We start from the raw sequence: 14,301 nt of genomic DNA on the forward strand, positions 1-14,301 counted from the left end.
AGAGAGAGAGAGAGTTGACTTCTGATGGGGTGCAGCCTCGAAGCCAATGAGCCAGAGAACATTTCCATGGCAACCTGAAATTCTCCACATCATTATCTGTCCCACACTCCAGTATAGGAATTTGGTCATTTTTCTCTTGCCCTGTTTTTTGTAGACCTTGTCACTAACGGATCATCATTTTTTCAAATGCATTTCGTTTTCATGAAAGAATTACTTTGGTAATAAGCAAAGGCATCTGCTAGCCTTCTTAGTTACCCCTGGGGTGGCAGTGGCACCTAATTCCTAATACGGGTACCTTAATCAATGCTGTTTTTACCTGCAGCATGTAAATGTATTCTTTAAACCTGAGATGGAGGCTGAGTCACAAACTCTCACGACAGTGTAGGTGGATAAGTAACACATCTATTTTCTGACTATATCACAGCAGCTACAACATTAACCTGCGATGCTGAAGAAATGTACTATCAGGGCCTGTTTAGGATCACATGAGAATTCTCATCTTTGCATCTAATGGAGGGCTTATTACACTGAGTCACTGAAGATTGCCTGATGATTGGCCCGTTTTTTTTTCCTTTCAGGTGATTTCTAGAGCCACACTCCTAGATCAGATCATTATCAAGCCAATGGGATGATGGGATGTCACCCAGATTGCCCGGCAAGGCAGTGGACACATGCTGTCATGAAGGCATCACTCCGATGGTGACCTTCAAGTCAGCAGGAAAGTAAAACTGCTGTCACCATTGTGGCAGTTACAGAATATAACATGGCACAGGCACTAAAATGAATCTAATGATCGCAGCGTTCAAACTGATTTTTCATCGAATCTTCTTTCTTTTCTTTCACATGGAAAACTTAGAGTTTTGCTTTTCATTGTGATCGTAATGTTCTTCACATCGTTTCTCACAGCGATGGTATTTGATGATGATACATGAGCAACCCTAAGAAAAGTACAGTTCAACATCATGCATGTAACTAACCGTGTCTCTGGGGCTCTTCAGAAACTGGGCTTGAGTGATCCAAAAGCCAAAGCCGAGCCATGTGTATCTTTGTTATAAGAGCTCTCAGCAGCAAAAAAAATGGGAGCACTTGATCCAGAGGGAATGCGTCCTCGTCACCTCCCACTGCCCCCACCTACACACAGAGCCACCTTAGTTCTAAGCAGCGGCGGGGGCTGAGCTACCCTAAAATTTCTTCTGGCACCGGCGTATTAGAGCAACCTCGCTCTCTGTTCTCCTTTGTGGCTGAGATGGAGTTGAACGCTCTCCCACGGAGAGGCTGGCAGGCTGCTTTCTGTGATTCCTACCTCTGTGAAATGCACCTCCTCAGCAGAACCAGACTGTTTTGTGAAAACTGGCAGAGATGGCGAACTCAGCGTGTCTGAACAAACGGGTTCCTTGGCATAGCAGAAGTGGGGATCATTTTCTTAGGGAAGTTGAAATCCAAATCAGACAACTAGGCAACTGCACACCAAATGAATTCGTCATCTGATAGCCTGTCAGCTTGTCATTTAATAAGTCCCCGAGGTGTTACTGTGGCCCAAGCTGTGAGGTACTTTCTTTACCAAGAAGAACGCGTAAGAAGTGAGGTAATTGTTTTTCACGCACTGAGTAAGTGAATGCTGTTGATGAGGGCACTGCACAGCCAGGGACCCCGGTGCTGCCGTGGGCTTTATGAGTGCTCCCCGAAGGAGGCAGGAAGACTGCTTTTAGGCAGCAAGGATTCGAATGCAGCTTTTGTTTCTACACCCTTGATGTTGGCTGGGACCCCCGAGTCCCTGGCTTCTCAGAAGCATAAGCAGTCACTCATTGTGCCTCTTACAGGCCACAGGCTCTTGCAGGTGACTCCTCTCTCGGTCACACATAGAAAACGGTGTGTGCTTTCCAGGACACACAGGCTAAATGGCAGGTTTTTGTCACGTGATCATAAGCAACTTTCTATCGAAATGGAGATGCATCAATTTGATTGTTGTTCTTCTCTGGGTGTGATATTTAACAAATGAACTTATTTACAAAACAGAAACAGACTCACAGACCTAGGAAACAAACTTATGGTTACCAAACGGGAAGGTGGGGGGAGGGATAAATCAGGAGCTTGGGATTAGCAGATACACACTCCTATATATACAATAGATAATCAATAAGGACCTACTGTAGAGCACAGGGGACTCTACTCATTACTCTGTAATAACCTATATGGGAAAAGAATCTGAAAAAGGATATATGAATATGTATAACTAAGTCACTTTGCTGTATACCTGAAACTAACACACCATTGTAAACCAACTATACTCCAATATAACATCAAAAATTAAAAAAGGGCTTCCCTGGTGGTGCAGTGGTTAAGAATCCACCTGCCGATGCAGGGGACACGGGTTCAAGCCCTGGTCCGGGAAGATCCCACACGCCGCGGAGCAACTAAGCTTGTGCGCCACAACTACTGAGCCTGCACTCTAGAGCCCACGAGCCACAACTACTGAGCCCGCGTGCCACAACTACTGAAGCCCGTGCGCCTAGAGCCCGTGCGCTGCAACAAGAGAAGCCACCGCATTGAGAAGCCCACGCACCACAAGGAAGAGTAGCCCCCGCTCGCCGCAACTAGAGAAAGCCCCCGTGCAGCAACGAAGACCCAACGCAGCCAAAAATAAGTAAATAAAATAAAATAAACCATGATAACTGTAGAAAAAACGACTGATAAAAAAGAAAATTAAACAAAAAAGATAAAATCATTTTACAAGCCCTTAAAATGATCAGAGAGCTCAGATTTCAATCAGGGAGATCTAAAAGGCCTTGCCCCCAACTCCTGCCCTCCCAACACCCCCAGCCAAGTCCTTTTTTATCCTTTCTTTCTGTTTTGGTTAGAAAAAAATAAAAACCTGGCAGAGAGGGGTTTCATAAGGGAAAAAATTCCATATGAAGAACAGAAAGGCACATGAATGGTATATCAGGAAAGGTGGGGTCCAGCTTTGAAGCGACTGGGAAGGGGAGCCCCTCGGGAGAGGAAGCACGGCCACAGCAGGCCCTCCGTGGGCGCGCCTTGCCTTGATGTAACATCACCTACTCAGGGATTTCAGTTGGTGTCCTCTCACTCAATCATCTGGCCTTTCACATACAGGAATCTTCCACCCTCTATAAAATTAAAACCCTTTTAGCAATGAGGCTGCTGAGCATCCTTATATCACAAATGCCGACTCCCTCTTCCTGCCCTGCCAGCCACATCTCACAGGCCAGGGCTTCAGCACCGCCTGGCGAGGGAGTCTTTTCTCAGCGTAGGGAGGTTTAAGTAGTTGGGCTCCTGGTATTGGTGCTACGGGGACAGATGGGACGTCTGGTGGTGTGGCTGAATGTGATGATCGTGACTGACTCTTCCTTGTGAAATGTGGGCAAGAGACAGCACATCCTTCTGGAAACAGCAGGCAGGGCTGGCACCCGGGGTTCTCTGGCTCCCCGGCACAGCAATATGGCACGTGGGAAGAGAGGCCAAGCATTTCACCACTCAGCTCTGCTCCGACGTCTGTACTGAGGACTTCGTGACACAGTTGTTCCCTGGATTTTCCACCGCCAAGAACTCCCCTGTCACTAATTATGACACCAAGTAATTTACAGCTCACGGCTCTGCACTAATAAGATCCGTTTCTAGGCTTTGAGCTGAATCAAGTGCTGTCACTCATGGACATAAATCCTTACAGATTTTTTTTAAACAAAAGTTTGGTAATTACACCAGTGTCACCTTAAAATCAGGGCTCTCGAGGAGAGAAAGCGGCGCACGGCTAAACGTCAGGGGTGAGCGTGCAGGACAGGCTGACCTGGATCACAGTTTTAAAACAAATTATTCGGTTCAGTTCCATCTACATCCTGAAGGCACCGACTGGTGCCTGTTGAACGGGCAAGTAACCTAGGAAAAGGGCCTGGAAGCCCGTGAATTTAAATTGACTTGCACGTAGTAGATTCCTTACATTCACGGAAAGAGAAAGAAAAAAGATGCAGGCACTACCCCCTGGGAATGTTATTCTAATTCAGCTGGGGTTATTCAACAGTTGTTATTTGAGTGCCCACTGGATTCCCGTGGCTGTTGTCTGAATCCCATGTTTATTCAACCATTAACGAGTATTTATAGTACAAAAGGATGAGTTTACTTTATAAACAAAAGCTACGTGATGTGGCTTTAAAAGTTACATGACAGGATGGCATCTGTTACTCATTGGAGCGCTATAACTGGATTTCCACCCACTCTAAATCATTCCACTGCTAATTCTCTAGTTCTTTCTTTCCTTCTGGTGGCCTCTCTTTCGTCATGTCACTGCCTGTTGACACCTCTAGTGAGGAGAAGTCAAGGAAAATGACAGGGGCCAGGTCACGGTCCTTGAAGCTGGTGCAGAGCAGAGAGGGAGCAGGAGGGGGTTAAGTTTGTGGTCCCAGGGAAGCTTCCTGGAGAGGCCACCCATGTGCCTCCATCTTCCCTCAATTAATAACTGAGAATGAATCAGTCATATACCCTTGCTCCTACAACTGGACCTCAGGACACACCAACTGAACCTGGGAGACACTTTACATACTTTTAGGTGACTTCCTAGCCCAATGATCTCTTTTTTATTATTATTATTTTTTTAAAAAATATTTATTTATTTATTTGGTTGCACCGGTCTTAGTTGTGGCAGGCGGGCTCCTCAGTTGTGGCATGTGAACTCAAAGTTGCGGCATGCATGTGGGATCTAGTTCCCTGACCAGGGATCAAACCTGGGCCCTCTGCATTGGGAGCGTGGAGTCTTAACCACTGTGCCACCAGGGAAGTCCCCCCAGCGATCTCTTCACGGACATATTTTTATTGTTCCAATGAAGAGACAATGCCTGTGTTTGCTTTTCAAGCTTGAAGAATCTTCCCACGACTTTCTCAGTTCAGCGGTTAAGCGGCTGTTTGAGTTGCATGTTTCTCTTACTGTCATGGATTTCAAATCAATTGGGACACGTGGCAACTGGAAGATGTCTCTCTCTCTATATGATGGATATGAAAGAGTGCTTTTTTATTCTATTGTATCTTTATCCATAAAGGGAGAAACATTGTATTGTAGCTGTCAGCCAGAAAAATTACACACATTGCTAATGGGAAGAACGAATGATAACAGCCTCTTGGTTGATACAGATAGGGACAAAATTATACTAGCTACAATCTCAGCAGATTGAGAAACATTTCCTCTTGTAAACAGTCCAAGACACTGCAGGCAGAAGTACGACCATTTAGTTGTTGCTGTTTCAGACTTAGCTTTCTGGTCCATACACCGGAATATTCCTTACATTTTAATTTCCCATACATGTGTGTGTTTAAACACCATGCCCTTAATACATTTGATGCTTTGGGTACCTTACTGTCAAATGCACGTGTGTTTGATCATGTTGTAGATTATGACTGCTTCTCCTTCGTTTTTTTTTTTTTTGCTCCCTGAGTCCAGATCTTTTATAATACCTGCAACTTTCTTTTTCCTTTTAAATTTATTTTTTGTTGAAGTATAGTTGATTTACAATGTTGTGTTAATTTCTGCTGTACAGCAAAGTGACTCAGTTGTACATACATATATATATATACATTCTTATTTATATTCTTTTCCATTATGGTTTATCACAGGACATTGAATCTAGTCCCCTGTGCTATACAGTAGGACCTTGTTGTTTATCCATTAAGGTCCTGTGCTATACAGTAGGACCTTGTTGTTTATCCATTAAGGTCCTGTGCTATACAGTAGGAGCTTGTTGTTTATCCATTAAGGTCCTGTGCTATACAGTAGGAGCTTGTTGTTTATCCATTAAGGTCCTGTGCTATACAGTAGGACCTTGTTGTTTATCCATTAAGGTCCTGTGCTATACAGTAGGACCTTGTTGTTTATCCATTCTATACGTAATAGTTTGCATCTACTAACCCCAAACTCCCACTCCATCCCTCCCCCTCTGCAAGCTTCTTGAGATGAATAAGGGCAGTTTTGGGACTGGTAAAAATGACAGGTGGGCTTTGAATGATGTCTAAAGCCCCGTTTCCATTCTTATAAAGACTTGATTTGTAAGACAAGTATAATTGTTTTTAATTCCTCAAAGAACTGGGTTGCAACCTGAACGATATGGAGGCTGACCCATCCATATAACTACTTTGTCTTCAATTTGCTTCTTAATATTAGGAAGAGCATCTTTAATTAAGACGAAAGTCAAAAGATTCCTATATCTTCTGAATGCAAATTTCCACACTGTCATTAAACACAATTCTAATCTCCTGTTTTTGCAAACGGTTAAAGCTCCCTGGAACAATTTACACCACCAAACCCTAATTATATATGGAGTTGACTGCCTGATTGTGCTCCCATTACACGCCCCCCACCCCGGGGATTAATTACCACCTCCCTTGATGCCCAGGGCAGCGGCGAGGAGGGGAAGGGGAGATGCTGAGGGTCAGGAGAGAGCGTGCTTGGGGTTGAGTGCAGCTGCGGCAGCCACGGGAAGAGGAGAAAAACACACGTCCTCCTGGGCCACCCTTACACTTTCGTAAATCCAATTATCTGGGAACGTGTTCAATAAAGAAACAAAAAAATGTGGATTTGGCTTTCAACCCTCAAAGTCTGTGCCCTAAGTAGCTTAATGAAGTCCAAGCAGGGCTTGAGAACTACAACTCGGTATTCTTGTTTCTTGGAGGTGAATCAACTGATGGTGTCTATACTCTGGGTGAAGTTAGGATTGGAAAGTAGGACGGGAGGGAGATGAGGGTGGAAAAGTCATCACCACCGCGCCGAGCTTTCAATTCTCCAGGTGATCACGCTCAGGAGAGACCATCTCACTGGATCTCGGAAGAGCCTGTCATGACAATCACTTTTTCTGATTAGGAAGCTGGGACTCAGACACATTCAGCACCATTTTATTTTCTGACTTTGGGTGAGGTTCGTGGCTTACAGTCTGTCCCCTCAGCCAGACTGTCAACAGTCAGAGAGCAGGGTGTTCTCTCACTGCTGCCCGCTGCTCCAGGGATTTAAGGGCGTGCCTCAAACAGACACACACTGCACGCTTGGTGGACAGCTAAAATTGAAAGGAGGATTCAAGCCGAACTCTTGAAACCATCCCTGCCGCCTTCCAGGCTTGTCCTTGACACATATTTTTTCCCCAAGAGCCTAAATAATGTTCAGTATCATGTTATCATTTCTCATTTGTCATTTTCAGCATCTCCAGAGCATTCCAGGATGTTACATTTATTCATTTTCTTTTGTTTCTCCTCCTCTTAAATTGATGCCGGGAACGGAACTAATACTTGGGTTTCAGTGCTAGGATTGGGAGATGGATGACAGGATATTTTCTCCTGTATAAGAACTGTTTACACTTTTATAAAGACTACAGCCTTTTAGAGAAAAAAAAGCTTTCAGGAGTGAATCACTATTATTCTTTGCCTGTTATAATTTACAAAAACAAAAAATGCTTCTCTTTCTGGTAGCATACAACCCCAAATGCAGAGGCTTAGAAATATGACTCATTGATGCCATTTAGCTTAGTTTTCTGGCATCCTGGATGCAACCCTGTTAGCACTGGTTGTTCCATTCACCCAGAAGTCCCCCAGGACTCAGGGGTACACTTGGAGTGAAGCTGCAATTCCCTTCGAGAGGGTGACATTTAACAGATCAGATCACATGACAGAAATGGCCACACTGTGAATGAGACGCATGTTAAACCATCTCCCTGCTCCCACCGATCTGGCCTCACCATATCAACCAAGAGTCCACACTTACATGTCATCGAAGATGAGTTTCTGCCTCTTGCAGTCCCTGTGGCCGTTGGAGCCTGGAGACCATGGCTCTGTCTGTGGCCGTGACTTGTGGAGAACGTTTTCGGAATTGTTGTGAGCCGCTTTCTAAACAACAAACAAACACACCTGTATTTGAGAAACTGGCCACCTGGCTGAAGGAGCAACCTGTTAGAATCGCTTGTGTTCTGTGTCCTAGGTTAGAGCTGATGGTGCTTTCTTTGTTGAAATAAAGAAGAAATACTTGCATTACAGGTCTCAAGCTGGAGGCTTTTACATACGTTGTCGATTGTCATTCCCACGACATCCAAAGGGAAGTCTCAGTGTGCCCACTCAGGCAGATCCAGATCCTGAACTCGCCCAAGCTCAGATGGCTATTGTGGGTGGAGGCTGGGGGCTTAGGATTCAGGCTCCTACTCTTCCCAGTTGGCTAGACCCATGGTTCTCCAAATGGACTGCATCAGAATCACCATTAACACACAGCCAGCTGGGCCTCACCGCCAGCATCTTTGACTCAGTACGTCTGGGGAAGAGCCTGAGAACATGCATTCCTAACAAGTTCCAGGTGATGCCGGTGTAGGACCCAAGCTCTCAGAACTGCTGAGCTATAATCATCCCTCACAAAAGAGGTCACTCAGGTCACAAGTGACTGGTTCTCATCAGCTGTCTGTGAAGAACAGGAAGAGCCAAAGGGAATCACTAGAAATGATTTAAAATGTGTTTTAAGAAGGAACACTCTTGATCTGGGGAAAAATTGAAACATCCTTTTTCCTGAAGATACAGACATTATAGAGAACACCTATTGTGTGCTGAAGGTCTGGATCATAAAACATCCCTTTTTTAGTTCGGAAATTCAAATGGATTCCTCTGAAATAATTAAAGTGGAGTGTATATCAATGTTTCTTTAAATATGGACCGATTTTATGCGTAGATCAAGCCTCCTTGTTATGAGAGCTTCCAGGACTCTGGGTGTTTCCTTTCTGGCATGCAGGGTAGTAAATTACGGATGTGTGTGAGCCCTGCTCTAAGTGGCTCTCCCCAGCTAGACTGTAAGCTATCCTGCAGGCAGAGACTGAACCCGTTAGATCATCAATGCATCTCTGTTATGTAGCAAAGTGCCTCGTACACAATAAATACTTCCTTGATAAACACCTGTTCAGTGAAAGAATGCCTCAATAAAGTCTATAATTGGTTTACGATTCTCTGCATATCATAGTTGCTTGTGATTGAAGGATCTAGAGGCAAAGAAAAGTTGTGTTTGGTTTAAAATTGGAATTGTTAGCTTTTTATTTGTTTTTTTCTAATATGGTCTTCTCAGATTCGTGTATCCTAGAACTAAAGATAATTAGCACCTCCCAAATGAGGGTGCATAAAGGGGTTAATTTCCTGATGGTTCAGTAAGATTTAGGCTCTTGCCGGACCATCTACCAACTTTTTTTGCCTCTTTAATTCATGGGATAAAGCATGAAATGCTGCCTCCCCCCACTTTCTTTGCAGAGTCCTATTGCCAAGTCTCATTTCTCCCTGCCTCACAAAGCCCCACTGGTTTTGAGAGGCACAGGGGGGAGAGTTTGGCATTAAATAATGTACCTGGAGGATGCACGGTCCAGGGCCGCCCGCTGTTAGATGGAGGGTGGCAGGCAAGAGGAACTTACATGCAGTGTTAGCTGCACAGGTGTCCATAGGGGTTGGGTTCTTTAGATGGTACTGCCTCATTTAAATCTTACACCACCGTTTTGCAAATGAAACAGGCTCAAGAGATTAAGCAACTGGCCCAAGGTCACATGGTGACTAAGCTATGAGGCTAGAGGTGAACCCAGGTTCCCAGGGGAATACAGGGTGTTGGAATCACCCTTGACAAAGTCACTGGAAGAGGGGTGGTGGCAGCTGTCCCACATCGGTCACTGAGGGCAGCGGGGAGCCCTGCAACTTTGGCCTTGGGCTCCAATCCCAGATTTAGCTCTGCCCCAGGGCAAGAAATCTTTTCAAATATAAAGATTGGTTGGTCCAAAACTCCCAATTTCCTTTGTCCTGGGAGAGTTACGTTAGGGCTAATTCTTTTCAGGATGGGAAATGAAGTCCTCCAAAAAGCATTCCTAAGCAGAAGAGGCTTAAAATGCCTCCTCTGTTTCTTCGGCAGCTGCCTGTGCAAGAGGCGAAGAGCAGCTGCTTTGCCAGGTCTTCCCAGACCAGCATTTAGGGCTGCTTTGCGGGACCTCACTGGTCACCACATATCAATGTAATCTTCCTCGACCAGGACAGGCTCCCATTGGTAATCCACCCGTTGGACCAAATGGAGGTATGATGCCACCACAGCCAGGCATCCCACAGCAACAAGGAATGAGACCCTCAATGTCGCCTCATGGTCAGTACGGTGGTCATCCTCAAGGCACGCCAGGCTACCTTCCTGCTGCTATGTTGCCATGCGGGCAGGGACCGCCAAAGGGGCCCCCTTACCAAGGTGGGCCTCCTCGACCTCCGATGGGAATGAGACCTTCTGCAATGTCGCAAGGTGGTTGTTACTGATCTTATGTCATCCAGTCTAATAGGTTTGGAGATTAAACCTTTTCTCAACTTGTGCTGTTTATACAGCCAAGCTTTCTGTCAATAAGGCCTCCTTGGGACTTTAATAAACATTATCTTCCCACATACCAGAAACTATCGGCCATTTATTTTACCTGGGAAAATTTATTTGGAATAATAAAGTAGGAGCTTTTCCTGAAGTTGCAATTTAAGAAAAAAAGCTTGTGTTCGGATTGTGCTGGGCTAGAGGCAGAGTAGAGGGGTGTGCTCATTTTCACTCTTGTTTTAATTGGGGCAGAAGAGCGTCAGCGTACCGTGAGGTCTCCACCATGGGTCTGCAGCTGGTTCTCAGCCTTATGCTTTTTGTTGGAGGAGGCGGAAGTGAACAAACCATTGCTGTTGGATCTGCTGGGGGAAGTCAGGTCCTCGCCGGAGTATTTGTGTTTAGATGCGTCGGAGAGGGGTGAGGTGGGTGACCGGAGCATTTTTTCATTTTTATTTATTGGGATGGCCAAGCTGTAAAAGGAAATCACAGTAATGGAATGTCACACACTCAGCACATGGCAAGGTAAATGTTTTATACGTGACCCTCCCATTTAAAACCTGCTGGTAGGAAGACGTTTATTGGGAATTATTATGCCAGGAAACGATTTTATGGCATTAGGACCGTAACAGACAATAAACAAATTTCCTTCATTGTTTCTTTACTCGTCCTCCCAGAAAAAAATAGTAATTCTGGAGTTAAATGACTAAGCATAATAATAACTTCATTTCCCAAGTTTATCATCCAAGGATCTCAAAATACACGACAAACAACTTACTGTTTTCCTAACAAGTGTAAACAGCAGGTAACGGGAAACTCAAATTATACACGAGATCTCCACTTCCAAAAGGACTTTTGCTAACACCTGAGTTTGTACTAATTATTATATGGAGAATAACAGAATCACAGAATAACCAAGCATGAACCCACCTTCTAATTGTTAGGTAGCCAGGCATTGATCAGAACAAACAAAGAATAGAAAACTGTCATTAGAAACGACATTTTCTGATTCCTAGCTCCTTATTTTACCTTCCAAACTATTGTCTATGCCTGAATATAAATCCCCCCCCCTCACCAAAGACCATCAGAGAAGGGCGTCATATTTGAGTCTTTGCAATGTATATTATGTTGATAGGGCTCTCTCCGTTACTTTACTTTGAAACAAAAATTGGGGGAAGACACATTAGCCTCAAATAAACTCAATCATTGCTAATTTGGGATGCTTCTAGAAGTCACCTGGTAGAGTCAGTTAAAATAAATTCATTTAACAAAGATTTAGTCATTATTCCCGCAGTTGTGACTTCTTAATTGCATGTGTTGACTATCACTGCAAACAAGCCAGTAAGTCACTTTTTATTTTTAAGCAATTTCCTTAGTTGGTGGTCACAGTGTAGAAATTACAAACACAGGCCTCTAGAACAAATGAGAAGCCAAGGTTCTTAATGTTATGCAAACAGATCTGTGTAGGGAGAGAATTTCTGATGACAGCTTTCTGGTTCAAAAAGTACTGTGCATCCAACAACTTAGCAGTGAGAAGGTGTGTTCTCGAAAACTGCCTTGGACGAGTCAAAAGTGACTCAGCCAGTGAAGATGAAAACACTGATGTTGAAGACGGATATGAACCGTCTGAATATAATTGTTTCTTGACATGTGAGTGAAAAAGTCTTATTTCTAAGTCTCAATTATTTTACATACTACATGATTTTAAATGTTTGCAGAAAACTAAATTATTACATTAAATATTGTCATGAACATATGATTATTTCTTCTTCATCATTATAAGTTTATCTATTCAAGTTGACCAAAGTAACTTTGAAACGTTCTTGGGATCGCATCTTTGGGATGGGCAATCACCACATATGTAGGATTGTCTTATTACACAGGTAAAGCTTAACAGTAGTAATCACAATTCCAGAGGTACACAGGCCACCTTTCCCAGAAAAACTCAAAGCACTTTCATATGCATTGAGTCCTTACTTAACATAAGTGAAACTCTCAGAGCCAGGAGGCTCTGCCAGCAAAAGCTCTAGAGCAAGAGCTTTTATCCTGGGGTCCCTGCACTTGCATGGAAAAGAAGTCGCATCTTCACTTTCCTTAACCCCTCACTGAAACTGAACATTTCCTTTAATTATGAACAAAGGCAAGAAACCAGAGTAGTGGTTTAGCAGGAGTACTGCTAGCAATACCTGTGATTGTGTCACCAGTGGAAATCACAGATATTTTCATGCCTTATCAGTTGTTGCAGACATCTTGAAATATGGTTTACACTCATCACTACTAGAAATTATGGTCATTACTAGATCTGCCAGAAAGGTTATTTAAGGCATTAACAAAGAAGCACATATATAACTCTATCACACATTTAAAAAGACATTTTTGAGCCGTATTTTCCCCATTCACATTTCCTCAATATTTTGGGATACCATCTGCTTGGCACAGAGGACTGTGGGCTCGGCCAGCTTCTGTGTGCTGCTCTGTCTCACTCAGACCTTCAAGGGCTCTCGCCCTTCTTCCCAAGGTGATTCTAACACTGCAGTGGGCCTGTGCTCAGGCGCCCTCGCTCTCCAATTTCCTCTCCGGGTTTTAGTACTACTGTACATCTTCTCCTAACCTTTCAGTTTACATTTTTATGTGTTGCGCTGAAACATTAATCTCCCCTTAAAAATTCTATGTACACAGTCAGGGAGAGCGAGGAGTGTCTTAGCAGAGGATAAAGTGGTTTCTGAGCTGTGCTATTTCTAAATGGAAAGGACTTGTCTATGACTGATGATAAGCTGCTCACTTATAATAAATATCTGGGACCTTGCTTTGCTAGGAAGCCTTTGTCACAGAGGGGATTCAGTGCCATGTGGGTCTCTCTGGAACCCCTTGACAGGAGAGACTGGGTGGCTGTTTCGCCTTGGAGACCCGGATCCTGTCTATCACCGCAAATTCAGTCTACACCCAACGCCTTTAGGTGTGTCATATGGAGATTCTGCTCAAGTTTATATTTTTCATTTGTGTAACTAGCTTAGTGTTCTCACGGGTTTACTGGCTATTAATTCAGTTTGTAAGTTTTCAGAGTGGAGGGTGTATTTTTGAAAGGCTAGAACTGTGTGCAACTAGTAACTGGCCTTTTGTTACAAAGAAGTACTTCCAGAGCACCTGGGCTGTGACAAGAAGCACACGTCCAGGCACACTGGTTAGTCTTGGGTTAAACCAAGGGAAGCAAGTCTGCATGAGACAGGCTGGGACCTGGGACCCTCTGCTGCAGTGCTTGCCCCTGGACAAACATCTCCTTGAGCCACAAAATACAAAGAAACTACAAAGGACTAAAAATAACTGCATGCACGGGCAGTTGGAACAAATTATGAACAAGATACAACAAGACCAAAAACCCAACTGCCACTTCTGAGGAGTCGGGAGCAAAAAAGCAGGGTGTCAGGAGCAAAAGTAGGTTACTGCACATGCACCCTGCACTCAACGCCACCAAGGGGGTGAGCAGACCTCCTAAGCCACCCCTCCAGCCTGACCCCTGGCCCCACCCCACCCTCACCCCATTTAAGGAATCAGCTTGCCCCCCATCAGACAGCGAGCAAGGGAATCTGTTACTTGTCTTTGTTCCCTCGTGCTACAGCATGAGCCCCAGTAAAGCCTTGTCTGAATTTCTTGTCTGGCCTCCTCTCAATTTCTATTGACGAAGGAGCCCAAGAGGCTTGGTAGGTAACACGGAGACCCAGAGCAGAGCAGTCATTCAAAAATCCGACTCTCCCCCAGTAGGCATGTGTCTCTCAGACCCAGACACGCCTCCAGCTGCCTCTGCCTTCCTGGGAGCGTGAGTACCTGTTGACATTCACGTTGCAATGGTTTGCGGACAAAGTACTGTTGGCAGAGGCAGTGAGTCGTGAAGAGCTCTCCTTCTCTCCCTGAGCCTTCTTGATCTCCCTGTAGTCATCTTCGTTGTCACACTGCATGGAAAGAAGCAAAAACCAATC

At 44.5% G+C, this 14,301-nt stretch overlaps 1 protein-coding gene across 3 annotated transcripts in view; it reads right to left on the reverse strand.

Moving 5' to 3' along the window:
• The window catches only part of AFF3 (ALF transcription elongation factor 3), a 558,597-nt gene that overhangs the window by 23,525 nt on the left and 520,771 nt on the right, over positions 1-14,301 (reverse strand). For all 3 annotated transcript variants that reach the window (XM_061168528.1, XM_061168527.1, XM_061168526.1), the window contains 3 exons: positions 14,150-14,274; positions 10,599-10,800; positions 7,748-7,869 (listed from right to left, as the gene is read on the reverse strand). In XM_061168528.1, coding sequence (XP_061024511.1) covers positions 7,748-7,869; positions 10,599-10,800; positions 14,150-14,274 — 449 coding nt within the window. The remainder of the gene's footprint in view (positions 1-7,747; positions 7,870-10,598; positions 10,801-14,149; positions 14,275-14,301) is intronic.

The sequence above is a fragment of the Eubalaena glacialis genome, chromosome 14 (genome assembly GCF_028564815.1).
Source record: "Eubalaena glacialis isolate mEubGla1 chromosome 14, mEubGla1.1.hap2.+ XY, whole genome shotgun sequence".
NCBI lineage: Eukaryota > Metazoa > Chordata > Mammalia > Artiodactyla > Balaenidae > Eubalaena > Eubalaena glacialis.